Below are 25849 nucleotides of genomic sequence, written 5' to 3'. Positions count from 1 at the left end.
CCGCCACAAAACTAACACGGCCCTCTGCACACAGGTCTAACCAACACATCTCAGGTACAAAATCAACCTCTTATTCCACTCATGGGCCTTCATGCACTTCTTCCAATGTACATCAACCCTGACTTGCAGCCCCCTGCTGTGTTAGTCCGGGACTCCCCACACACAGCTCTACCAATCCCCCTGCAATCCTGACCTGCATTGCCCCCTGCTACTCCTGTCCTGGGCTCCCCACACACAGGTTCAATTCCCAGCTCAGCCACACGCTTCCTGTGTGACCTTGGGCAAGACACTTAATATCTAGGTGCCTCAGTTCTCCATCTGAAAAACAGGAACATTATATCCAGTTGCTTATCTATATAGGCCACAAGCTCTTTGTGCCATCTACTCGGTCACTAGCACAAGGAGACACTGATCTCAGTCGGGGTCTCCAGGTGTTACTGTAGAGTAAATAGCAATAGAGCTAGAGGGGTGGTTCATTAGATCTAGGCAAATTCACACAACATCTTCTGGTCTCCCTGCTAGCATTCACCTTTGATGTGGGGCTGACCAAGAACAGGTCAGCTGGAGAAACGCATGGTGGCCTCCTGGACTGCAGGCCATCCATGGATTTGCTGCTGAGAAAGCATCTCTTGCTGTTTGTTCAAATGCTTCATACTGGTTCCTAGTCACAAGGCATTATTATTCCTGCTGTCCTGAGTCAGATTAATTTCATTTGCATATGCAAATCACACTCCAGTATGATCCACTTAATAGTCCCCAGTCCTCGCTCCTCGGCATTTGGTGTTGCAACTAACAGAGGTCGATATCTCAGACGCCTTCCTCCAGTACCCTGTTTTTCTCTAGCTGAGTCAGCACATGCTAATTAGCTACACTGCTTTCAAGTCTTAAAATCAATTAGTAGTATATTAAGCCAGACTTGCTGGGAGCTCATTTAAGTAATAAAAATCTTTGGAATCGCTTTAGAAAAAGAAGTAGGGAGCTCCTCATCCCAGGGTCCCCTGGAAGTTGTTCCAAGCTGGAGTCCTAATGGAAAGCAAGGTGCCTGCCTGGGACTGCATGGGGGAAAAATGGTAACGATAATTGGAAAAAAAACAACAACAACACTTTTATTATATGCTTCTCTTACACCAAGCTCAGCTATTGCTACACTCAATGAATGAGAACATTCCGCACCCTCCATTTGGGTAACAGCTGAAGGGTGCTAGTAAAACCCATAGAAATAGGAACCTGGAGCAATTTATGCCCAGCCACAAAGCCTTCATCGCTCTGTTTCGTAGCTTCAGTCTTTCAGCGCAACGGCACGGATATCACAGACAAAGCAGATCACTTACAGAGCGGTGCCCCTAGGCTGTTCGCATTGTCACAACACACAGTCTCTCTGCCAGTACGGTATTAGCATTCCAATGAGAACCACCACTGGCTTCCCAGGAAGGGTGATGTAATGTACGGCAGCGCAACAGCCCTAACAGACAAGCCATGCGATGCAAAACTAGGCCTGAATCCCTTTCTAATCCTACCCACCTCCCAACTGGCTTTAGTGAGGTCTTCTCTGGAAGCCTCCCGTGCAAATACAGACCAAGCTGACTCTACTTAGCTTACAAGAGCTGACAGGACATTTTACACTCCGGGCCTATCTGCAAGGTTACCACAAGCGTGTCTGGCCCTGAAGCCCCAGATCTGCAGTATGCCCTGCCCCTCCTCCCAAATGTGCAGTGGTCCCTGGATTGAAGCTAATTTTCCTACAGGCTTAATGGTCAGCTCCAAAAGCTATTTCAAAGACCGCCGTGGAACTCCACAGCCTGTGTGTCAGGCCCTAGAGGCCTACTTCAGAGGGACGGCTAGTTGTATAAAAGGCATGGATTTTTATTTATTTATTTTTAGAATTGTAACTGGCTTTATGCAGAGGTTCCTGGCTCCTCGATATAGGTTCTTATGTCACATTCAGCCTAGTATGTGAGCACTTCCAATGCCTTGGAATGGTGACTGTATAATAACTAAAATCAACAAGAACTAACATATAACAGGCTACATCCTCACCTGGTGTAGAACAACTCAGCGCCACTGACGTTAACAGAGCTGTGCTGATTTACACATGTTATTCTACATGTTGCTTTCACCATCGCAGGTCTGATGGGAGACGTAAATGCTGACAGGATGATTGAATAAGAGAGTGTGCCTTCGAAGTTCCACGACAAGCAGAGCCAGCCTATATGAATCACCAGGCCACAGAGCTCCCTGGTTTTGTTAAGCGTCAGCACCATCCGTGTAAGCTACTTGACCTTGCAACTAGCAAGAGAAGCTCTCACTAGCTGCCCAGAACTACATCTTATCCCTTAAGAGAGAGAATTTCAGTTCTATGCATCAATAGGTGCTCACACCTGAATGCTGCCCACATCCGCAAGAAGAAGAAGGGGAAAAAAGCATATTTTCATAACAGGTTGAGTGCCTCTATTCATGCATCATACCAATATGGGAAAACACAGCCATTGCAGCTACTGACCATTATTTCCTCAATGCGTTGAAATGTCCGCAGCCAGATATTTTTGCTTTACTAGCCCCTAACTACTTGAAGTATGGACAAGCTCGTAATGGCACAAGGAGCTAAAGCCTGGCTTATCTGTTTGATTTTACTTCACCAAAATTATTGGGCATTACATGCAAGTATCAGACTCCAGAGCCAGGGCTGAGAGACATGACTGACTTACCACTGTCTCACCAATTTGTCATTAATTTCCTTCTGGTGACTGATGTGCCTCTGCTAACTGGGTTGCTTTCTTCCTTTGATACCCACCTGTACATTCAGTGCTGCTCATGGAGGAGGCGAGTGTACAGGAGATGGGAGAATTCACAATGAAGAAATATAGCAAACTAAGATTTGCAAATTGACCTTAGATAATTCATGCTTCCTTTTCAAAAAAGTTGTACTTATTTTAATTACCTGGAGTCTTCTGTTACAGTAAGTTTCCTTCCACCCAAGTCCCCGAATCGGTTTTCTGGACTGCCCCATCATAAACAGGAAAATACACATGCGGAGTATCCAATATTTGTAAATGACATTTGCCTGTTAACCATTTCAAGGAATACAACCTACAGCATCAATACTTTTTTTTAATAGTAAATGCAGAAGCTGTTCAACTGTGCACACGCACATATGCACACACAGAGCAAAACAATTTAATCGCATGACCAGTGCCCTCTCTAAAGGGGAAATGCAAGCGAAATCTCTGTGTGTGTGTCAGAGAATGAGTTTTTGTGGGACTTAGCAGGGCAAAATATGGTTCTCTGAAATCAGAGTGAGTAGCTCTTGCATCTTTAACTTGACAACAAATACGCCAGATGTTGTTCAGCTATTCACATATCTGTTGACAACTACAATATACACAACAGTCCTCCTCGCCTTCCAGTGCTAGCGTTGGCCAACAGCTGAGTCTACACTTGGCCAATGGTAGAGTTGAACATCAAGATTTAGCGGGAACTAAGAGCAATTTGGGATACATAGCTCAGCTGAATGACTTTGACCAACCAAATCGGTTACCATTTCTCTTGTCAAGTTTCCAAACATGAATGTGAGTGCACAGAACAGTTGACTGTGAGAAATCATTGTTATTCCCAATATGCACATGGAACATTACATAAAAGTTGCATCTTGTAAGCAGCTGATGATAGAAAGGGAAAGAACTATACAGCTGATATATTCTGGATACATTTCAAAAGCAGTGATGAGATAAACCAAGACCATATGGTATGCAAACATATTGCCAAACTACATTTTTAGAGGTTAGGTAGAAAACAACACTGAAATTAATTAACTGACAGCAGAATCTATCCATTGATACGTTTTCAACCTAATTTTACAATGACTTCTCTTTCTGATAGACTGTGTAAAGCAATCCTGTCACTCAGTATTATTGACAACATTTCATTGCTACAGTGCTTATTGTGTAACACTGTGTTTCATGTAATCCAAATACTGTTAATTTATAACCAAGAAATAAATTAAAATATATTGTCCTTGGTTGCATAGTTACCTAGCTTTGCATGGCACCAGTAGCATTATGTGTATGAACTACATAATTATACGGTGAGCCCTAAAAATCACAGAACCAAACAGTCTGTAAAACACTTTTTTCCAAAATGTAGTAATTTGGACATTCCCTTTAAGTGGCGATGAGTCTAAAAAAGAGTTCATTATAGTCAAGCCCCTATGTACTCTGATCTCATGAACACAATCATTTGTTAGCTAGACAGAATCTGAGTCTGAAATGTAATAAAGAGGTCATTTTTGACTGCTTCTAGCTACTCAACAGGTTCTCATGTAATTTATCTTGGAAATTCAGTCTTTCCCTTAAGAACAAATGTTATGAACACATTCATTCTCATACCAAAACAGGGTGGATTAAATCCCCAGTATGACTGCAAATCTCAATGCACCCACAAGTGAGGAACAGCTACTGATGCGTCCATAATACATGCACTCACAAACTGTGTTGTCAAAAAGAACAGGAGTACTTGTGGCACCTTAGAGACTAACAAATTTATTAGAGCATAAGCTTTCGTGGGCTACAACCCACTTCTTCGGATGCATTGTGTGTGTCCAATACGCAAAATAATAAAAAAGAAACAGTCAATTTATTTGAATAAAGTGTTGCATTTTAGCAACAGAAATACAATCAGAATATACTGAATATGTCTAGAGAAAAGCAGAACTGGGGTAAATGAGGTCAGGAAAGTCTTGGAAAAGCCTGGGAGCTGAAAATTAAGAGGAAAGCAGATTAGCAAATCCTCTAGGACTTGAATGGTGATTGTGTGAATTTAAACTACGCCAACATGGATAGAGACGAAAATCGTTCTTCAGCTAGGGAATTTTTAAGCATTTCAAAGTTAAAACTTTTGTCCCTTCTATATTTATAGATTATAAAGCCAGAAGGGACCACTGTGATCATCTAGTCTGACCTCTGTTTAACACAGGCCATGGGACTTCCCTGAATTAATTCCTGTTTGAACTAGAGAAGGTCTATTAGAAAAAAACATCCAATCCTGATTGTAAAATTGTCAGCGATGGATATAGAAAGCCATAAACCAAAACAGATTTCTTAAAACCAAGCCTGGAAGACCACAACTGAACTACAAATAAGAGAATCCCCTGAATGTTCAAAATACCTGTAATAAATCTAGATTATTGGAGTAAATTTTAGTTCTCAGGAAAATGCGTGGTTGGTGTTAAGGCCAGGACATGAAGACGGAAAGGAAAGTTTTTTTCCCCTACTGCTCTGCTAATTAGCTCATCCCTGCCCTGCGATCCCCCGACTGTTACTGTGCCTCTTGCAAACAGACTCCCCAATCACACCAAACTGTTTCAGACATGATGGCATACGCATAGGTTCTGGAACTAGGGGTGCTCCCACACCCCCATCTTAAAGTGCTTTCCATTATATACAGGATTTGCAGTTTGGTTCAATGACTCTCAGCACCCCCACTATACAAATTGTTCCAGCGCCCCTGGGCAGAAGGTGAGGGAAAGGAAGGGCCCGCTGCTGAGGAATGTTGTCCCTTCACTATCTGCCAGCGTACAGCACGCATTTGTCACCCTCTCGGGCAACTCTCAAGCTTCTTCTGTTTCCTTTTCAATCCATGTAGCTTGTTTTTTGCCTCCTGGTGGGCAGGAATGCCAGTGAGGAGGGACAATGGTGCTTTCTGTCGCCTGCTCTTTGTTTTGGGCATGGTGCCCATTATGATTAATTATGCTTTCAATCCATGGGCATTAGGGTCCCCAAGGAGCTTTTGGGGACAAGCACGTCTATATTCACAAATAATCATTTGTTGAATTATTTTGGCTGGTTTTGTTTTAAATCCAACAATTCTCTTGTTATCATTTGTAAACTGGAATGCGGCCCACTGCAATCCAATTTAGCCCAAACCCATACAACCCCATTAAGGTAGCGATAGTAGAAAGGGGTTGAGGTGCAGTAGAGCTTAGGGACTATCAGAAAGTAAGAGACACCAGGACAACACATTTAGGACAGGACGGCCACTTGTGTCTCATTGGGTGTTCGAATGCTCTAAGCTGGTTACCATGGCAGAATCAATACAGCAGATGTTATCACTACTGGCTCCTCTAGAAGCATGATGAGCACATTTTCATATCCGAATCCCAGGGGCGGGTACGGCATCACCCTGCACCTTCTGCAATCATCTCAACATAAAACACGACTGCCGCAGAATACTGCCTTTGAACTGGTGTCAATGACTGCACAAGGTGCTGGACAATTGAGAACCAGACCCCTAGCATCAAAGTTATGGACGAATGAATGGGTTGGAAACCAAGCTAAAGAACAGAAAATAGTCTGCAACCAATACACGAGAACACAGATGCAGGAGATGAAATGAACAGTAGGGAGGTCTGTACTGGTTCACTGTATTTTATGTTGCAGCACAGCTAGAAAAATAACACGCATTTATTTTCTAATGTATGATTCCCACCTGTCATCCCCAAATATTTTATTTCTTTTATATGGCAGTGGATCAGAATATAAAGCAGAAAGAAGTCTGGTCTGATTACCACATGGAGGAGTGGTTGAAAAACAAGAACGCCATTTTCTAAAATATGTTGCCGTTTTGGAAACGCACTTCTTTCTGTATCTGAATCAAACCAAGAGATTGCAAAAATTCAGTTAGATCACTCGTCAAGAACCCGCTACAAATCCGGCAGGCTAAGGAACTGAGCCTGGGGTCACCTCAGCTAAATGCCCTAACCAACTGTCTATTCTGGGGTGGGTCTCTCTCTCTCAACCCCTCTTTCCCCTGCCCCCACAAAAATTTAATCCCGGCCCTGAGAAAGTTTTGTTGAAACCAACGCACTTCCATAATAAGTTTTGGTTTTGACAAATTGGCATTTTCCAAATGAAAAAAAAAATATTGTTGAAAGATTCCTGATCAGCTTTAATCCCATGCTGTCGCTGTGTCCTTGTGCAGTTTCTCCTTGGGCCCACCAGCCAAACCCAGCACTTGTAAGAAATGCTAACAATCAACCAATCGCAGCTGTCCTAGCCAAGGATGGGCCACCGTTGGTTGGCAGGTGCCACAGAGCCACCAGATTTGTGGCCCATCCTGCCATCACCTTTTTACATCTACACAAGACTCCACTTATTTTTCAGCAAGCTGGACCTAAATTCTAAGCAAGGTTCCGGTCCTAAGCGAGGCCCCTGGATTCGGCAGCACTCTGGTGTGGCAGATGGGAAATGTTTCAGATTCATTTAATTACAGCTTTTAATGAATTAAACAGAAAAAAAAGAATAAGGCAATGGAGCACAGCAACCCCCACGTTAACATTTCTATTTTTCATTAAATTTAATTAATGATATCCCCATGTTTTCTGCAGGGCAGCAGATTTCTCACAGCCGTACACGCAGCTACTGTTGAAACTGGAGGTTTTGGCAGCTGTGCAGGAGACAGTTGGGTCTTTTGGCATGTGGGGACGGAAGAGAGGCAGTCAGGGATGCTGAGAAGCACACACAAGCTGAATGCATGTGCTTAAATTCACCACTGATCATTTTGTTTAATGTGACATTTACCATTAGCATCTTTAGACTTCAGGGTTAATGCCCCCTTGGGACAAAGGGGCCATTTGAACCGATTATCTCAGGGTATCGGCACTGTGAGACACCACCGTGTCAGCTCCCAGGCTTTTTTCCTCTACAAATTCTTCTCTATGGTCACAAGGGCAAGAACCTTTTTTTAAATGAAAACTTAGATCCTGGAGCAGACCCCACACCAAAGTGTGTGCGGGGGGAGGGGGGAGGCGAATTTAGAGGCACTGTGGGGTACACTGGGATCAGGACTATATTCATATGGAGGAACGATTTCTCCCACCACTAGAATGCAGTCATTTATAGAGTGGAACATCAATACTATTTAACAGTACAAATCAACAGCCCCCTAATAGTGTAATACAGGAGGGAGGAAGAACGTTGGATCCACTGGAAACTCAGGAGAAATTCAGAGGAGCGGAATTGGCATTGTCCAAATGTGGAAGTTGACCACGAAATTAGCACACACCACCCCCAAAACGCTAATGAAAATGTTATGGGATCTTTAATGACCACGGGTAGGCAGAAGCTTGGACTGCATACTTCAATCAAAAGAAAGCTCCTACAGCAGGAAAATCCAGGCAGTTATACCATGCTCCTCGTGCTAGTAGTATACACAGTCTCCTCTTTTGGGAGAAAAAAAAAAAGGAAAGGGACAGACAGTCAGTCATGTCAGGCCAAATACAGACTCCCAGTGCCATCTGCTGAATTACTACAACTACTTCCATCAACATCATGGGATTTCCCCGCAGAGATCCCCCTTCCAAGCACTGAGCCGGGCACGACCCTGTTTAGCTTGTACGATACAAAGAGATCACGGCCTAGGGGTGGCAATGCCGCAGCTCTCCCAGTTCACCCAGCTGCAGCATAGTAAACAAAAGAGCAGAGCCGGCAGGCAAATAAAAACGTTTGTCATTTTTAGCACGAAAGCCAAGACATGTTAAACAAAGCAGATAATTATGAAATGACGACCCCTAGAATAAAGGACATGAAACGTATGCCATAACGGCAATGCTGCCTGCCTCAAATATCTACAAGACAATGGACAATGCTCAGAAATCCTCCCCAAACGCATCCCCAGACTCGTCCATTTCACCCTCACCCCTAACAATTCTACATTAAACAATCAAACACTTTGTCCATACTATGGGAACAGCCATGGGTACTGGGATGGCTCCCCAATATGCCAACCTCTTCATAGGCAAGTTTGATAAAGACTTTCTGGGAAAACACACCACAAAATGATATACCTAAGATACATTAATGATATTTTCATTCCCAGGACAGACAACCCAAACTCCCTCAGATTTCCACCAGAACTTCAACTACCACCATCCAACCATCAACCTCTCTCCAGAACATTCCCACACGAGCATCAACTTCTTGGACACCACAATCAGCTTAAGCAATGAAACACTACAAAGAACTATATACAAGTATCCCACAGATCACCACACCTACCTCCACAGATCCAGTAACTGCTCCAGACACACCAAGAAATCTGTTATCAACAGCCCAGCCCTCAGATACTACAGAATATGCTCCAAGGAGAAAGTCCAGGATACACATCTTAACACACTCAAAACCACCTTCACCAAATAAGGACACTCCACCAGAGCAGCAGATCACATCATGGAATGGGACACCCAAATATCCCGGGAGAACCTGCTTCAATACGGAAAAAAACTAAAAAAGCCCCTAGTTGTCACCTACAATCCTACACTAGAACCCATATGAGGTATCATCAAATTATTACAATCCATACTTGATGGGGACCGCACCCTGAAGGAAATCTTCCCTGAATTGCCTCTTCTGGCCTTCAAGCAACCCCAACCTGGCCAAGCTCATTGTCAGAAGCAAGCGCCCCATGAACCAGGACACACCAACTCAAAGCGGCACCAGACCCTGCCATAGCAACAGATGCGAAACCTGCAGACAAATCTCCACTGCTACAATGATCAACACCCCAACCACAAGACACCTTTCAAATTCCATGGGTCCCAAACATGCCTATCACAACATGCAGTGTACCTCATCCAATGCCCCAAGAACACACTATGGGATCTATGTGGGTGAAACCAAACAATCATTACACTCTTGAATGAACTCACCTAGAAAAACGTCCCATCAGCCACTGGTAAAAACTATTCACAAAGTCATCCGTTGTTGTCCTCCAAGGAAACCCGAACAATGCCTCAAAAGACAGCCCTGGGATCTTAAATTCATAGATCTGCTGGACACTAAAAAACAGACTTAACAGGAATGCTGGTTTCGTGGCCCATTACAATTTGTAACATGATACAGCCTACTAAGCCGCTATTGCACTGTCCACTTCATTTTAAAAGGTCTCCTATAGCCTGTGTGAACCCCTTATGCTTAACAATCTGTCCTAACTTGTATTTAGTGTGGACACTCCGGTTACCTTCTCCAGACCTGAGCAAGAGCTTTATGAAGCTCGAAAGCTTGTCCCTTCCACAACAGAAGCTGGTCCAATGAAAAATATTGCCTCACCTACCTGTTGTCTCATGAAATGTAGTAACAATCACCTGAATAGGGTGACCAGACGAGGGGAAGAAACTATCAGGACACATTGGGGGTGGGGGGAGGGGGATGCTCGCCAGCAGAGAGAAAAAAAAAACAAAAAACCCCACAGTGCTGCTGGCGGATATCAGGACAAAATGCATCCTGACTGAAGATCGGTCGGGACGCGGGGCAGACACCGAAATATCAGGAGGGTCCTGATTTTATCGGGACGTCTGGTCACCCTACACCTGAATGAGCTGAATACACAGAAGTCCAGAAAGACATTGCATATAGCTCCTTAAAGTTTTACACCCAGGCTGATACTAAGTAGCTTAAAGAACTATTTAGAGCCTAATCAATCATTTAAAGCACTAAGAGCTATTCCTCCAACTGCAGGTCATTTGTTTTTGACTAGATTCCACTAATTCTTTAAGGGATTCCACCATCAGGCAAATGAAATGACATCAACCTTCCAAAAACAGAAGAGCAAGACAGGTGAATTGTTATTCTTCCCCACACCAGCAAAATGAGATCTTACCTGTAGCTTGCAGTAACTCAGGCCATATCTACGCTACCACTTGTGTCACTCAGAGGTGTGAAAATGTGTGGAAAAAAACACACCCCTGAGCGACATAAGTTTCGCCGGCATAAGTGGTCGTGTGCACAGCGCTATGTTAGCAGGAGAGCTGATGTCTCCATCAGCTGGGAGAGCAGAAAATAGCACCCAGGTGTCCCAGTTCAGATTTAGTTAAAGAGATAGGGGAAGAGGGGGCTAGAACCTTTTATTTTATCATCTAAATATGCACGTCTAGGTCTACAAACAAGCACTGTGAAGAATGAGATATTTGTACATGCGAAAGAGGAGGGTATTTATTAAGGAGGAAAACAGTAGCATTTACTTGGGGCTGTTTCTCTCTGTATTTAAACGCTTCTAATTTCTTAAAATAAGCAGTGTTCTTCTAGACATAATTGTTTCTTTTCAATCAGCCACTTAGTGTTTGCAGCTATCAAATTTGTCGCAGCTGTAATCAAACACGATGTCTCAGAAAAGGAAATCTTCACCTACTGTTAAATCCTGTTGCATTATGGACTAGTGCCTCTGTAGCCAAGGACCCCAGTGTTTGTAATGGTATGGTACATGCCCTAGGCTTGGTGGCTGACCAGACTTCGCTTCCATGAAGACCTTGCCTTCACTTAACATGGCTGAAGATGCATATAATATTCCTAGAAAGATTTAGACATTTTCTTCTATTAAGAGCTGTATGTGCTTTTTCCCCAATAGGGCAAGTCTGGAAGCAATCGTCCTCAACAAATTCTAATGTGTAGGACTACAGCGTTGTATCTTCTAAGTATGTGTCACCAGAGGGAGGAAAGTGGGTCTTGCAGCTAAGGCATTTGCTTGGCACTTAAAACTCAATTTCAATTCCCCAATCTGCCACAAACTCCTTGGGTCTTTTAATGTCTGTGTCCCTCAATTCCCTACCTATAAAATGGGAATACACAATTTTTCCATTCTCTATTTAGATTGCAAGCTCTTTGGGGAAGATATTGTCTCTTACTATATGTATGTACAGCACAATGGGGCACTGATCCCATTTGGAGCCTCCCAATAATAATACAATGCTACTCAAAAATGGGAGCATTGGAAAGTAAATTGGAAAGCATTGCAAAGTGAAGTAAATTCTAGCTAAGTGGAGGTGCAAATATGAGCATGGAGGATGCAGAAGTGAAGTGACATGCCCAAGGTCACAGGACTAGCTTGTGGCAGAGCCAGGAGTGGAACCCAAGGCTGCTGACTCCTGTTCCTGAGATTTAAATATTTGACCACAATGCCTCTAAAAAGCTTACAGTCGTGAGCGATTTCCAGCCCATTCATGCAGAACAAAGGAACTGGAAAATGTCAGTGCCAAGTACAGCACCTGAACTTCAACATACATACCTCAACCAAAACCCCAAACTCAAGTCTTGAGCCCACTCTTTTGCTCAACACCCTCAACTCCCATCGATTTCAGTTTTGGGCACCCAGCACTTTGCAGTATTGGAACCTTTTACAAAGTTGTCCAATCACTACTAGCTATTAAAGAATTTTCACCTTCCTACAGAATTGTTAACACACGGCTAGAAAGGCAGTTTTATGTACGATACTCGGCACCTGACAGCTTAGTTAGCATTTGCTAAGCACTTTGAGAGCCTCAGACAGAAGGCACTATTCAGAACGGCAACGGACTATAAAAGTTTTATTAAGCTCTGCTCAGTGTTTTATAGCACTGCTTTTGTCTTTATTCATGTATGATGAAGAGCGAGCGTTCATAGCATTCTGTTAAGTCCCTCGACTGTTCTTCATGCCCTTAAAACTAATCACAACGCAGCCAAGAGGTAGCTGTTTATAAATTATAATGCAGTTTCATCTTACACCCACATTAATATACTTAAAAACAAAACACCGTCCACTCATGATGAACTGTTGGTATTATTGAGGACAGGATGTGGAATTCCTACTGATTTTCCCCTTACGGTTAAAGACTCGCCCAATTTATTTTAAATAATACCTTACTATGTAGTTATCAGGTATGCTGTAGCACTGATTATAATCAATTTCATCTTGTAGATACCTATAATAGTAGCACATGCCACCCCAAGAGAGTGTGTCCTAACATTAGTTTAGCATCTGTCTTTCAGATGAGACATCAAACCGAAGCTCTAACCATTTGTGGTCTTCAAAGATCCCATGGCATTTTTCACAAGAGTAGGAAGATAACCTGGCCAAATCCTAACTTGGATTATTTATAAATGTGCCTCCATAATTCTCCCTGCAGTTACAATGAGATGCAGTGGTTGTCACATCCAATCCTAACCCATTGCGTTGCTGTGTGTGGTTAAGCATCTAACACGTTACACCTCTTATTGAAGAGCACAAAGAATCAGGAGTTCTGGGTTCTGTTCCAGGGATTTGCCATTGATTTACACTGTGCTAGGAAGCACAGTGTAGAAGGGGATAATATCTAGTCCTGGGGGTAAGAGAGAGGTTTATTTAGTGTCTAAACATTTTTGCAGACTTTAAGTAAACATGCATTACTTCTATTATTACTTGTATTCTTTTATTATCATGTGATGCGCATGCTTAACTGGAGTATAGCAAGTATTCTATTTGATCTGCTTCGTACCTACATTGTCCTAGTATCTGAGTGCTTCACAAACATTAATTAATTTATCTTCACAACACACCTGTAAGGGAGGGAAATATTACCGGCCCTATTTTACAGATGGGAAACTGGGAGCAGAGACGCTGAATAATTTACCCAAGATCACAGAGAATGTTTGTGTCAGCACTGGGAGCTGAAGCCAGATCTGCAATCCTAATCTAGCATTTTAGCCAAACGAGCAGCCAGCCTTGCTAGCATCATTTTTAGTAGCAATTATTTGCACAGTGCCAACAGTGTGCAGTGGAAGTTATGGGTGATCAGCAGCTCTGAAAAACCAGGCCTACAGCAGTTATTATTATGGCTAATCCCATTAAATTTAACAGACAAAAGAAGCAGGATGCCTGTTAATAACCGTGTGTGAGATTCTGCTCTACATATTGACTGGTAAAGTGAAAACTATCGCAGATGTCAATTTTGTCCTTGCATGGACCACTGTGTGTTTGGAAAGTTTTAAATTTCAGAATAAACTTCCTTTCTTCCAGTTTCAGTGCATTAGTTTGCATAACGTTCCAAAATATGAGTCTTTACAGGAGACACAAAAGGAGTTTGGCATAGAGCAGGAGTTGTCAATAGGTGGACCATGGGCCAAATCCGGACCAGACACTTTGGAACAGACCCTGAAATCTTTTAATTTACTTATCATCATCTTTATTGTTATTCTTTTTTATTATTTTTTTCCAGAGTCTGGACCTTGATTATTCATTGACCAAGAAATTTGGGCCTTGACAAAAAATAATTGACTATCCCTGGCGTAGAGTACATCCAAAATTGGTGCACCGGGCTGCATACAAAAGAAAGCTAATGCACGTTCAGCTCATCTTCACAACCAGCTATTGAAAATCCTGTTGGACCAACAGTAGTAGCAGTCAGTACTGTACAGCACCAGACAAAACAACTATGCACTGTCCGCACAGTACTAAATCTTGTCCGAAAGTATGCAGAATAGAATTTAGTTTATATTTTACACATGTATGTAGGCACGCACAAACGCACATGGGGAACCTTTCACTGCATCTGCCTAAGCTATACTTGTGCTGCGGCAGAAAGGTGGCTTGGTCTCCAGGGAGGACAATGTTTCTACTTTTCATCAGTTCTACATTCATCCAGCTAAATAATAGAGAGACAGTGAAAAAGAGCTTTTCCTTGCACTTTACGGTGCTTAAAACAATATATCCAGCATTAAAAACAGCAGAACTACAAAAAAAGGGGAGAGACTAGGAAACAAAAAGAAACAAGAAAGAATGGAAATGGATGAAAAATAGGTGAGACAAGGACCTGAGATGCAAAGCAAAAGGAAAGAAGACAGATGAAGGTGGAAAGGGAGAAAAGAGGAAAAAACAGAGACATAACAATTAGGCAGGTGAAAGTAAAGAAGATTGAAAAGCATGAGCTGTGGGGGGGGGAGGGGGGCGGGAAATGTGCCATGATCGAGCAGTATGGAAGTCAGGTATTCCTGAATTCCAACTCCACTCTCACACCAAATTTACCTGTGGCTTTGAGCAAGTGACAAACTCAGCACCTCACGTTCCCTATCTATCCTTAAATCATTTATAAAATGGACTATTGTACAGATTAGCAAATGTATGTTTTTAAAGCGGAAGACATGACCGGCCAGTTTCTGCCACCTTTACTCACATGTAGTGCCCTTGAGTTCAATGTAAATATCACTCAGTAAGAGTCAGCGTGGCAGAATTTGGCCCTATAGAAATATTATTTTGATACAGAGGGTAATAAAATGATTTTACACATACAAATAGGAAATATCTATTGTTTTCTAGCACAAATACCATGGTAACTAGATAAATAAAACGTATCTTACGTTAGACAACACTGTTTGTACAGCACCTAATACAATGGGGCCCAACCTGATGTGACCTTTAGGTGTAACTACACTATATATGTTAAATAATATCCAAAGCTGGATACAATGACCTCATTCACCCATTTTCCAAGGGAACAAGACAGCATAGAGACTAAAGTACCAAGAGTACACTTTATATATCCTTTTTGATGCATCCATCTTTGCACTTGCTCTTCCAATAAAAATTAATTTCCCGCTGTCAATAATAAAATTGCTGAGAAGTGTTTTGTTCCAATGTTAACATTCTGCTTAGGTTTTTTTTTTTTTCTTCATTTCCCAGAGATTGTTTAAAAAGAGGGGGAGGATACCAAACATGCTTTGATAGCAGATCATAAAGGAGCCATTTCCAGCAAGGACTCTCATTTCTGTCTTTAAACACAAATGGTCACACCACAAGCTATTCAGTGAGGCGTAGATTATGAATGGACTGAAACAGCACAACAGCAACAACATATTCCCTTTCATCAGGAACATAGTTATCTCCTTCTTTACTCTTAACTAACAATGAGTAGCTCACTTTGAGAGAGGTGTGTAGCTGAAGTGTTAGTGGGTGTTCCTCCCTTACCTCTCAGGATTAAGTTTTAATTAAAACAGGAATTCGCTTTCTCGTTTGGTGGCACAGGCTGAGTTTTGAGTGGTTTATTTTTCTTCCCTCGGGAGATAAACTCAGTCACTCATTTTGGATCTTTGCTATCTCAGCCGCTGCTTATAGGCGTCTGCATTTGATTTTTTAAAAGCACCATCAATTATTTCAGGTTTTGCTTTGAGAAAGAAAACCTTTTTTTAAAAATTTTCTATTAACAACATTAGCTTTATCTCAAAGTGTTCTGCATCACAGAGAATCACAGAACTACAGAACATTATAGAAGAGGGGGAAAAAAACAATGTTAACCTATCTAGTCCCTGATTCAGCAAAGCACGTTCTAACCTCAGTAGAGTCACTGACGAATTATATTCTCCCCCACTCGGCACCAGGGCCGGCTCCAGGCACCAACCCACCAAGCTTGTGCTTGGGGCGGCACCTGGAGGGGGGCGGCGCGGCGCTCCGGCCCCCGGGGAGAGCGGGGCCACGGCCGGGCTCGCCGCCCTCACCCCAGCGCTCTGGCCGCCCTCCCCCTCGCGCCCTCCCCCCCTGGCTGGGGCTCACCGCCCTGCCCCCTGCGCTCTGGCCGCCAGGGGGAGAGCGGAGCCCCCGCCGGGGCTCGCTGCCCTCCCCCTGGGGCTCCGGCCGCCCTCTCCCCCCCCCGCAAGGGGGGGTGGGGCAGCCGGCGGCTTTTTTGCCTGGGGCGGCAAAAAAGCCAGAGCCGGCCCTGCTCAGCACGACCTGAAAAAACAACTGTCCTACCCCTTGTGTTTATATCTTTGAAATATACATCAGCGTAGGCCAGAATTTTCAAAAGTGCTCAGGACTCAACACTGAGGCCAGTTTTTCACGGGAGTTCTGTACCCCTCGAAAGCACCAAAACTTGCAGCCAAAGAGCTCAGCACATTGGATGCTGAGCTCTCTTGTAAATTTGGCTACTGAGCGCTTGGAAATCTGTCCCTTCCACCCCCAGTTTAGCCAAGCTATACATACCTGTATAAACTTCTAAGCTATACTGCTTGAGTGTAGGTATTGCCTGACCTAGACTATGTGTCAGATCTCATGGAGCCAGGAAATCTCTGGCTCCATGCCCAAGCATCAGACAGCAAATCTATGTTACAGCTCACTCACAAAGCAAACAATGATCTCTTCTAGTGGCTCATACTCGCTTCTCTCTATATAGCCATGGCCTGGAGCTGGCCCTGCGGGCTGGTAGTAGGGAGGCAGACCCAATCAGGAACTATTGATCCCAGTCTCCATGAACTTTAGGGTGTCTGGATTAAAATACTGCCTGGATCCTGAACACCCCTGGCTTGGGGTTTAATTATTACAAAAAAAAACAACCCAGCTCATGAGATTTTGCCAAGCCCAAACCCCTACATTGTATAGTGCCTATAGTGGGGCTATAATGGAGGAGGAGGGAATTTCCCCTGTGCAGGGGCAGAGTAGGGCAAATCAATTGGCTCTACCATGTCCTCCTCATAGTCATTAGCCTAGGGCACACACTTGGCACAATGGCAGCAGAAGGCAGACTGGGAGTAAGTCCCCAAAGCAGTGCTCCCAACAGGCTTCTGACCTGCAGAGCAGCTCCGTGCTAAGGATGCTATAAGAGAAGCAGTGCAGGACTGCTCTAAGCTTACGTCAGGGGCTGCCTTCGCCCCCAGAGCACAGCAGAAGCCAAGAGGCGCGCAGGTGGCATGAAGCCTCCTTTGCACCAGCTGCTCCTGGTGCCTCCCTCCGAGGAGTGGCACAGAATCCAGTCCAGACGATTTAATTGCCGTTGCTTGAGGAACTGAAGAGCTGTGAGCAATGCGGGAATCTGAGAGCCATGCACCGGCACCTCCAGCTGTCACACACCACTCTTACTCCGTTTGCCCTGCAGGTCTGTGAAGGAACACTGCCACCCAGTGGCCAGGTGAGTTCCACACATCCCTCATGTTCCCTTTTAAGCCCCAGGCCTTTCTTTCCAATTTCTAAGCCAGAAATGTGAGCAGCCCTAATCCCAGCCAGGATGGGACAGGCAGTCAACACTGCAGCTCGAACACGCAGAGGCATGAGCGCGTATGGACTAAGACCTTGACACGGCAAAATAACATCCACTCATTGCCCCAGGATTGTTCTTGGGTTGTTTTCTTTCTTCACTGAAAAAACAACCCAACAACCCTGTCTGGAAGGTAACTATCTCAATGTAAAACCCTAATGGAGACAAAACATAGGCAGCTTTTGCCTTCATCTATCTAGACAAGCTCAACATTATCCCTCTCACCTGGGATTTCAGCAGCGAGGGCATCGCCCTAGAGTCTGAAGTAGCGTCTGAGCAGAAATGTGGTCCTCCTCTTATTATGTAGCAGTAACCTGAGCAAGACTCAGCTGTTTTATTGAAAAGGCAAAATTCTGCTGTAACCCTAGTTCCCTTTCAAAATATGCAACGGGACAGTGTGTGCCTGTATATTCAAAACTCGCCCCCCCCCCAATGGCTGATTAGGATCTTTACCAAACTTTCCAAAAACATTGCAATTCCTCATGCTTCTCTCTATCAGACGCGGGACAGAAAATGCTTTGGAGATTATCTAGTCCACCCATCTACCATTAAATATGGAAAATGTTGACCTTGTAATATAAATAATAGACGCCCTTAAATACTTCAACATTGCTGAAAACATGGGGGGGAATTTAAAATTTGGGGTTGTTGCACAGTTAAGCCCATGTAATCCCTCACAAGTCCCTAGTACAGAGTAAAGGGTGCTTGTCCCTGGTATTTTTTATATCTATGCCATTGATGAGATGATTTTAAAAATTAATTAAAAAAAAAAAATCACACAAGGCTATGTAATAGTCTCCCAAGAACTTATCAGCTGCGGTGGAGAGGCAGGAAGCTAGGAACTGCCAGATGCAAAATGGCCACTTTCAGGTTTCAGTTGCATGTCTCTGCTAAAATTATTAAGCCTGTCCCAAAAAGACTTGCTGGGGGTGGTGGAGGGGAGTGTTAATAAAAGAGACCAAACTGCATTGCAGGGAATCGGTACAGTACAGACCAGACAGTAACCTAAAAAAGCAATCCCAGACTGCAATGCTTTGGGGTTGGGCCAGATATGGTAATAATCTCTTATTTCCAGCGCATTGAATGGGACTGGATAGGGGTTTTTCCCTTTTCCTTCTATTCTCTCTAGGAGTCCACGAAAATAAAAGCTATTGAAAAAGCTGTTGGCTTGTATGTTTCACCTTCTTGGGTTGAACTCCTCACATTTTCCTCCTTGAAATATAGACATCAAAACAAGCATCCTCATAACTGAAATAATCCTTGGGACTGGATGACTCAGGGACAGATGACTCAGCTTTTAAAGGAAAGTATGTGTGGCGGGTGGGAGTGTTTCATGTTTCATACACCTACAGAGCGCACTGTTGTCATAAAACAACTGGGGCTAATATGCTCAGCTGGTGGCAAATACAAGATATGTTTTGCATCACTGAAGGCTGTATAATGTATTTAAATATTACTCCAGACCCACTCTGATAATAAAAGCATTGCAGTCAAAACACGCTACTTGACAATGCTGGTCATATTTTTTTTTTGTAATTCCATTATTATTATTAATGAGAAAATAATTCATATCCAGCATTCAGAATAACTGGAGTGAGGATTGCAAACCTGAAACCATTGGGATAAACAACATGCCTGGTATATGTAATGAATTCAGTCATTGCATAAGGCAACAAATGGAGAATTCATGCAGAAGCCAAACAGCAGCGAGAGCGAGCAATGCATTTCATATGGAGTTGAGCCCATAGTGAAATACCTGCTTAAAACTAAAAACCCCACAGCTCAATCCCAGAAAAGCTCTTGTAGGGTGAGGTTGTTGCCTGGTGAGTCAACAAACAACAATACTAAAAGAGGTTTGAAGGCAGCTGAATTGTAGCCTCGCTGCAATTTTTGAATACATTTAAGATTAACTGGAAGACATTCCCAGCAGTTCAGAGCAAAATGCAAGTGCCAAGGCCAGATATTTGGCTTTTCCTGAACTCCAAATTGTTTGGGGGCAGAGCTGCAACCACTGAAAGAAAGAATGCTCTTGGGGTTAAGTGACTTGCCCAGGACTCAGGAGATGTGAGTTTAATTCCCAGCTCTGCCACAGAATTTCTCTGTGACTTGGGCAAACAGTTTTCAAAGCCATCCTGGGGAACCGGACACCCAATTCTCATTCATTTGAATGGGCCTAAGTTTCAAAACTGTGTCCCTAAGCAATTCAAAAGTGCAGACTGGACAGGGGAGATTTGTGTTTCCAGTTGCCAATACTACAAAGACCTCAATTAGGAAAATGTTTCTAATTTTAGTTAGAAACAGAAGTTAAAATTAAACTTGCATAATGTGACTATCATTCACTGGTCCCGCTGGATTTATCAGCAGAGGGGAGTGGATCCATTCGTGGGGTTCCCCCCATACAAACGTAAAATTAAAACAATGTATATGCAATGGGAACATTATGGTTATGAAAGGCAGTGTGACAATAATGGTATCTAGAGACAGGCACTAGTGTGTGCTGCCCATACATAAATGCACCTCAATCTTGATCTGCTGCACCAGACACTATCCAGCGCTGGGCTCCTCACACACACAGCTCTACTAATGGATATCAGTCCCACCTACACCCCCACTCCCTTTCCCACTCTAGTCCTATCTCTGGGCCTCACAGACCTCTCCTGATGCCCTTCAATCATAAAAATGGCCATACTGGGTCAGACTACTGGTCCATCTAGCCCAGTATCCTGTCTTCCGATAGCGGCCAATGCCAAGGGTCCCAGAGGGAATGAACAGAACAGGCCAATTTATCAATTGATCCATCCCATCGTCCAGCCTCAGTTTCCAGCAGTCAGAGATTTAGGGACACTCAGAGCACGGGGTTGCATCCCTGACCATCTTGGCAAATAGCCACTGCTGGGCCTATCTTCCATTAGTTCATCTAATTCCTTTGGAACCCAGTTCAACTTTTGGCCTTCGAACATCCCCTGACAAGAAGTTCCGCAGGTTGACTGTGTGTTATGTGAAGAAATATTTCCTTTTGTTTGTTTTAAATCTGCTGCCTATTAATTTCATTGGATGACCCCTGGTTCCTGTATTGTGTGAAGGGATAAATCACACCTTCTTATTCATTTTCTCCACACCATTCCGGATTTTATTCATCCTCAGCCTACTCTTCCAAGTCACGGTCCCTCAGCCCGCTCAGCCCCTAAGGCAGGAAGCCTCAGTCTCCCAGGAGTAGAGAAGGCCAGATGTATCAAACTGCATAGCAGTTTTGCAACGTGCACCAACACAGACTTAGAGTGAGACCCTACAACTCACTTTTTCTTGCCGCCTGAGCCAAGATCTGAATCCAGGCCTCCAGAGGCGAAAAGCCCTGAGGGGTTTTCAATTAGCCCCAGTGTCCCTCCTGCCCCATATCCCCCTGAAATTTCATATTTCTGACTAATTCAATGACTATGAAAACCAGTTTGGCTAAAAATAAAACCTCTTTGCCTCCAGTCAAACATCCCTCAAATAATTTCAAATATATGTAGGTGCAAACCAATCCTGGATCAAGCTTATCTACTTTATCAAAGGAATATTAAACTAATGATCAGGAAGAAAGGTATCAGAAGACAAAAGACAAAGAGAGGATAGCTGTATAAAAATGGAAATTATAAAAATTTGATCCCATTTAAGTGGCCAGCTAAACCTTGAAATAAAACCTATTATTAGCTCTCAATCCCGAGTAACGTTCAAACATAAGAGGGGGCAGAAAGGTGATCCTCATTCTTCTGACATTCCCAGCATGTTGATTCTCACAGAAAGACTCTGCAAGCAACTCAGGATATGGGGTTTTGCACAAATGTTTGCAGTAAAAACCATAAGCAAGTGTGACTCACCTCATTCTTGTCTTGCTACAAGTTTGGCGCTAGGGCCAGGTTCATAAGCCGTTTAGCCCGAGTGCACCCACGGGCTAGATTTGAGGGAATCTTAGCAGAGATAGTCTCTCACATTGAAATTGAAATTTTGTGGTTTTGCACAATTTTGTCCCTGCCAAAAAAAAAAAAAAAAAAATCCCTCCCAGATGAAACACTGCTGTCATTCCTGATTGTTTGTTTTAAGATTCTGAGCATGTGCAGAGCTGGTACATCAAGCAAGAAGCCTGGGAGAGGAAGCATGAACCCCAGAGAGATCGACATGTTTGCACAAACCCCTACGAAGTGAAGCCACTGAGTTTTGCCCAGATCTACTTGTGAATAGACCCTGTAGAAGAACAGTGAAATTGTCTCATTGAAAGTGTTTTTGAATATTTTGGGGGAAAAAGTATCAAAATGTCTAATTCTCAAAGTTCTAAGCAGCTCTTCCCAGAGTTCCTCCAAAATCAACTGGGGACGAGACTAGATGATCTCTCAAGATTCTTTCCAGCCCTACATTTCTAGGATTCTATACTGCGTGTTTGTACTGTGCCTAGAACGGTGGCTCTCAACTTTTTTTTACTGGTGACCCCTTTCACACAGCAAGCCTCTGAGTGTGACCCCCCTTATAAATTAAAACCACTTTTTTATATATTTAACACCATTATAAATGCTGGAGGCAAAGCAGGGTTTGGGGTGGAGGTTGACAACTCACGACCCCCCCCCCCATGTAATAACCTCACGAGCCCCTGAGGGGTCTCGACCCCCAGCTTGAGAACCCCTGGCCTAGCATAACAGGCCCTTGACCTCAGTTGGAATCTCTATGCATGACTATAATACACACAATTATGAGTCTTGGAGGAGAATTCTCCCATATCTCCCAGGTCCTGGCAACAGCAACACACACCTCGGTTTTGGTTTTTGTTGTTTTGTGTGTGTGGGGGGGGGGGGAGGGTCCCTGCACTCCCTCTCTCATGATTCATGTTCTCTCCAAGTGCCACTGTAGCGGCCCCCAATGGAGCTGCTGCAGCTCATTTCTCTTGGGAAACTTTCGTTTGAACGGCAGGCACACAAAGTCGGCTGCTCAAACGCTTCCTTTCGGCCCGCATGATGGGAGAGCCATGTGACATTTGGAGGCACATAAACCCCTGTAGCTTCCCTGTGTAAATACTTTGGATGGTCTATTTCCAAGGCACATTTCGATTCGTTCTACAGTTGAGTGTCACCTCTATGCTTTGGTACTTCGAGTCATTTGTGCACCGATGGAGGGAGAAAGGTCAACATTGCGTAAAAATGCCACTAAGGAAAAAAGCAGGAGATCAAGCCAGGTAGCATTTTGGGTTAACCCCTTTTCTGAAAAAGGAGGAGAGGGGGAAATTGCTGAAGTAACCTTCTTTGGAGCTGCCTGAGTAAGAGGGAGGAAGCCGTAAGAGAAACAGCCAGTGACAATCTGAACACATACATGAGTGAAAACTAAAAACAGAATCCAAAACCAGGAGCATGCAGAATTAGGCCTTGTCCTCAACACGAATCAAATCACGCTACCTACCACCATCTCTAGTAGATGCTGTTGTTGCTCGCTGGGTTCTAGCGTGAGTTCTGCAGAAGGACGCGGAATGTCCCCCTCCTCAAGAGGGATGTTAGGGCCACATTCTAAAACGTGGCTAGAAAGCTCATCTACACTGCAAAATCAACTGTGTCAGAACTTATTTGCTACACGAGTGCAACACGGTAGGGTTTTGCACTGAGCTGAACTGTTTTAACTCTGTCCCCAACTGGGCTATAGTCCTACCAATGCCCCAGTGCTATAGCAGCACTCAGAATCGCTGTTAAAAATGACTCAGTCCGATCTACACGTCAAGGCTCAGCCACATTTTAACCAGAAATTAGTGCCTAACTGAGATGCCCTAACTTGACTGATTTTTTAGTGCAGAAGGGACCATAAACTAGAGCTCTATATGCACTAAGCAATCTACTGGCTTGTACGGCACGATTAACCTGTGGAACTCAGTGTCACATGGTAGCATTAAGTATACGAGCTTAGCAGGGCTCCAAGAAGAATTTAACCTTCACATGGATCATGAGAACACTCTCAGCTAAATGTGCTTAAAAGCAATAATGTTCTGAACATTATAACATGACTTAGGCTTTCTTGTGCCTAGATACAGCAACTCACATTATAACCATGCTCTAGCCTTTGTAAAGGCCTTTCATTAACACAGTTAATTATTCTCTGGTCCCATCAACAAAGAACCAGTTATAGAGACCCAAGCATTTTTGTAGCTGGACAGACTACCTCCACAATTTTGAATAATACAGAACATTTTTCCCCACCTAAAAGAAATGTGCAGCAAAAGGTTTAAAACCTATTGTTTGGGTTTTTTAAGAAAATGCACACGGAACAATAAACAAAGCTCTGAACTTTTGAGGGCCACCTTCTCCATGCAGCCGTGCATTCCCCATTAGCTCATCTTCCTAAGTCACATTGGCGGGAAAGAGAGCTGCATTCTCTGTCACCCTGAGGAGCCCAGAGCTAACGTTCCACATTCTCTTCCAATCCCCTTTCTTTACATGGTAAACTTTTTAAAACATTTTGAGTAGAGCTGGTGGAAAAAATTCAAATTTGCACCAAAAAAAAAAAATTGGTTTTGTAATTTTTTTCCCCAAAATTTTCACCCACATTTTTCCCACACTTTGCAACCCGCTCTTGTTTTTAGTCCCTGCTACAGCGTATGGAGCAGTAAGACAAATGGAATGGGGCGGACCTACCTTCATAGTTTGCCTGGAAGCCTTGAGCGCTGACAGCATAATCGCTCACGAGCCATAAAGATAACACAACTCCAGTGCTCACGATAGGAGCAGGCAGCTGGAAACCTGTTAACCTGAAAGACACCAAGAGAAAGGTTATACTGGCAAATACAGGATGAGCCAGCAAGTCTAGGAAGACTTGTACTCACAGGGATAGCTGCCACCTTGGCCAACGTACCAGGGACTGAACCAGGAACTTCCAAACCTAAAAGCATGAGCGTCTACAGCTTGAGCTCAAGAACCAAGTCTATTTAACCGTTATAGCCTCTTTCCTTCATGCCCTTGGAGAATTTTTTTCAAACGTTTTGGCATTTCGTTTACTGGAACGAAGTTCAGCTAGCACGGATTTGTCTCTCCATACAGCGATCGGATCCCGTACCTCCCGTTCGGTCCATGCTGGAGCTCTTTTGCGATTCTGGGACTCCATGGTCACCTCTGCTGATGAGCTCTGCATGGTCACCTGTGCTGATCATCTCGCAATGCTGGCCAAACAGGAAATGAAATTCAAAAGTTCGCGGGACCTTTCCTGTCTACCTGGCCAGTGCATCTGAGTTGAGAGCGCTGTCCAGAGTGGTCACAATGGAGCACTCTGGGATAGCTCCTGGAGGCCAATATCGTTGAATTGCCACCACACTACCCCAAATTCGACCCGGAAAGGCCAATTTCAGCGCTAATTCCCTCGTCGGAGGTGGAGTAAAGAAATCGATTTTAAGAGCCCTTTAAGTTGAAAAAAAAAGGGCTTCGTCGTGTGGACAGGTGCAGGGTTAAATTGAGGTAACGCTGCTAAATTTGACCTAAAATCATAGTGTAGATCAGGCCTCGGGCTACAACAGACCTACATCCTCTGTGGATTGAGCACCAAGTGGGGCCTCTTACACACTTACCAGTGGCTGTTACCAATTCCTTCATTATCTACATTAACAGCCGTTCTGTTTACTTCTGGTCAGATTTTATATTTGCCATTTTGTTCATGGCATGACATTAAAAAAAAAGACCCTCACACTTTATAGAAGGTACAGGGAGCATAACCATTGTCTATTTATCTGCCTGAAGCTTTTCAACAGCGACCTGCACCGCTGTACCTAAGCACTAACCACACTCGCTTAGATTTGGAATGGTCACATATTCGTCCCCCCACATACTCCAAAGAGTGTAGTCCAGACACCAGAGAAAGGGACAGAGTCCAAATTCCCAAATTCTCATTCCTGGCTCTTTTTCCAACCCACGCCGCGACCTAAGGCAAGTCACTTAGCTTCCTTGTGTCTGTTCCCACCACCTGTAAAATGAGAATGATACTCAAACTTCGGAAAGTCCCAAGGCTTCATTCATTAATATTTATAAAGCGCTTTAAGATCCGTGGAGTAAAGGC

General features: G+C 43.7%; 1 protein-coding gene across 1 annotated transcript in view; it reads right to left on the bottom strand.

The window, feature by feature from the left end:
- CSMD2 (CUB and Sushi multiple domains 2) overlaps positions 1-25849 on the bottom strand; it is a 560683-nt gene that overhangs the window by 445602 nt on the left and 89232 nt on the right. The window contains exon 3 of the mRNA XM_034754071.1: positions 24442-24554. Coding sequence (XP_034609962.1) covers positions 24442-24554 — 113 coding nt within the window. The remainder of the gene's footprint in view (positions 1-24441; positions 24555-25849) is intronic.

This window comes from Trachemys scripta, chromosome 20, assembly GCF_013100865.1.
Source record: "Trachemys scripta elegans isolate TJP31775 chromosome 20, CAS_Tse_1.0, whole genome shotgun sequence".
NCBI lineage: Eukaryota > Metazoa > Chordata > Testudines > Emydidae > Trachemys > Trachemys scripta.
This window is presented reverse-complemented; position numbering and strand designations above follow the sequence as displayed.